Here is a 2893-nt window from a genome sequence, read left to right as displayed (position 1 = left end):
AGAACCAGAGAGTAGATCAGTGGCTAGGGAGTGGGGGGGAAGAGGGAGATAATGATAAAGGGTAAAATCTTTCAATTAGAAGATGACTAGGCGGTGGGATCTAATGTACAGCATGATGATTACAGTTAATAACATGGTATTGTATTCTTAAAATGTGTTAGAGTAAATATTAAGTATTCTCACCACAAAAAAAAGGTTAGTATGTGAGGTGATGGATGTATGAATTAACTTGATTGTGTAATCATTTCATAACAAATATATATTTATATATTAAATCATAACATGTACACCTTTAAAAATCACATTATGCAAGCTAAATATAGACAGTTTTGGTCAAATTTCCATAAGACTGGGGAGATTCCCAGTTAACTTATAATCCTATATCCTCTAAACAACCTTAAAATGAAATGAGACAAAGTTATTTTAGGCAAAGAAAAGAAAACTCCTCACCAGAAAAATTGTATCAAGGTAATATTTAAGTTTATTCTTCAGACATGAGTAAAATCATTACAGACGAAATTCAAAGAAGCAAGAAGGAATGAATAACAATAGAAGTGGTAAATATTTGGAAATATTTACATGAATATTGACTTTCCAAAACAATAACCCTATGTTTGTAAATTTCAAAATGTATAAGAAGTTAAACCAGCAATAATATATAACTCAGAAAGTAGAAAAAGAGACTAATTTTTATTAAGACCCTTTATGAATAGAAAGCAGTAAGACTGCTGGTTTAGATTAAGATTTGATAAGTTGCGTGGGCATGTGTAGGACAATGGCAAAAATAACTATGAAATTATGTATAAAATCAAAGCAAAGCAAATGAGACTTATGGTAATGATTAAAAAATTCTAAAGAAGAAAATCTTTGTGAAATATTTATATCTCAGGTTGAGGTAAAATACAATAAGTAAATCTGAGATTTAATTACTAGAAAAATAATAATTATGTTAAATGTGCATGAAATTAGTAGTGTATTTGAAATATGAAAGATGTAAGACTGAGTTAAATATAAATACTTTGATATTTCTAAGTGGAGACAACATTAAATATCAAGATCTTAAAAGGCTGAAAGAAAAAGGAAGGACGTTTGTAAGTTGAGTTTGCTTATAAGTTTAAACTCTGTAAATTTCATAAAGTCAGGTAAAGTGGAATAGTTACCATTATATCCCCAGCATCCTGCACTTATGAAAATATACACTCAGAAAACCATTATATTTGGAGAAGAAAGAAGCTCCATGAAACATCAGCTAATCTAGTGGCAATGGATGCATTCAAAACTTGTGATATATGAATATCAATCAGATATTGAAACGAATAGAGAAAATGACATGACCTGCTAAATGAAATTTTAAGGGACGAAGAGTTTGCAGCAATGGATATTGAGAAGTGGTCTGAAAAGCAGGTGGAAATGAAATGCATTTAAATACTTACTGAACAGAGCCAATATAGATATATATTTTAACATAATTTTTGTGAGAAGGAATTTCTCTAATTCAAGTTTCATGAAATTTCATATTGAACCACACATGCATTAGGTGTCATTATTTTTCCTTTCCTTGTTTCTTTAATATTATTTTCTTCACACGGTCATAAATCTGTTTGGTTCTGACTCCGTAGATGACAGGGTTGAGCATTGGTGGCACTACGACATAAAGATTGGCCAGGAGTATGTGGATATAGCGGGGGACGTTATGGCCAAAGCGATGTGTCATAAAGGAAAAGAGGGCTGGTGTATAGAAGGCAAGAATTACACAAACATGAGAACCACATGTGCTGAGGGACTTGAGTCGGGCTTCACGGGAAGGAAGACGGAAAACGGCACGGAGTATCTGAACATAAGAAAGGGCAATGGCTATGATGTCAAATACTAGATTACAAATTGCACATAAGCCATAAATAATATTGATCTTGATGCTGGCACAAGACAGACGAGCCAGACCCATGTGTTCACAGTAGGTATGGGGAATGACATGATTCCCACAGAAGGGCAGTCGCAAAATAAGAAACACAAATGGAATCACAAAAATAAATGCCCTCACTAACACACCAACACCAATCACAGAGACAATCTTGTTGGTGAGGACGGTGCTGTATCGAAGCGGATCGCAGATGGCCACATAGCGATCATAAGCCATTGCCAACAAGACTGCTGACTCCATAAGTGTGAAGCTGTGAATGAAAAACATCTGCATGAGGCAGGCTTCAAAGATGATCTCTCTGAGGTTGAACCAGAAGATCCCGAGCATCTTGGGGATGGTAGCTGTGGACAGACCCAAATCAATAGCAGCCAACATGGCCAGGAAGTAAAACATAGGCTGGTGTAGGCTGCTCTCAACCCAGATCACAAACAGGATAGTGAAGTTCCCCATGAGGGCAATCATGTACACAGTACAAAAAGGAAAGCCAATCCAGACATGCAATGTTTCCATCCCTGGAATCCCCAGCAACAAGAAGGAGACGAGGTGGAACTGGGTGTCATTGAGAAGGAACATTCTTTTTGGTAATGCCTAAGCCTTCAGAAATGTATGCTGACCCAGATAGTTCTCTGTATCACTAGAGACCTAAAGATAATGTAAGAACACTTAATTAGCTACTTTTTCTCATTATCACCATCATTGCCAACAGAATCCCCCTTCAATTTTGACCAGTTTAGGATTTTGCTAGCTTCTAAATATAGTGACGGAAATTAATTCCAGTTGATTGACAACACTCCGGGATTAACACACAGGATGAACAATAACTATACAAAAAACACACAGGTGCATCGATTTTATGCCAAAATATTAAAAATTACCTCAAATGGTTAAATTGGTTCATCTGTTAGTATTTAGTAATAATTTTTACAAAATAGGATTGGGAATAATAGTGAAAACAGTAATATCAGATACTAA

The 2893-nt window shown here is 35.1% G+C and overlaps 1 protein-coding gene across 1 annotated transcript; it reads right to left on the bottom strand.

Annotated features, from left to right (window-relative positions):
- Positions 1-1543: 1543 nt before the first annotated feature.
- On the bottom strand, positions 1544-2494 carry LOC112864901 (olfactory receptor 52E2). Its single transcript, XM_025927909.1, has one exon. It carries the CDS (start codon positions 2492-2494, stop codon positions 1544-1546), a length of 951 nt encoding a protein of 316 aa, XP_025783694.1.
- Positions 2495-2893: the final 399 nt, after the last annotated feature.

This window comes from Puma concolor, chromosome D1, assembly GCF_028749965.1.
Source record: "Puma concolor isolate L17-30 chromosome D1, mPumCon1.1.hap2, whole genome shotgun sequence".
In the NCBI taxonomy this organism is placed as follows: domain Eukaryota; kingdom Metazoa; phylum Chordata; class Mammalia; order Carnivora; family Felidae; genus Puma; species Puma concolor.
This window is presented reverse-complemented; position numbering and strand designations above follow the sequence as displayed.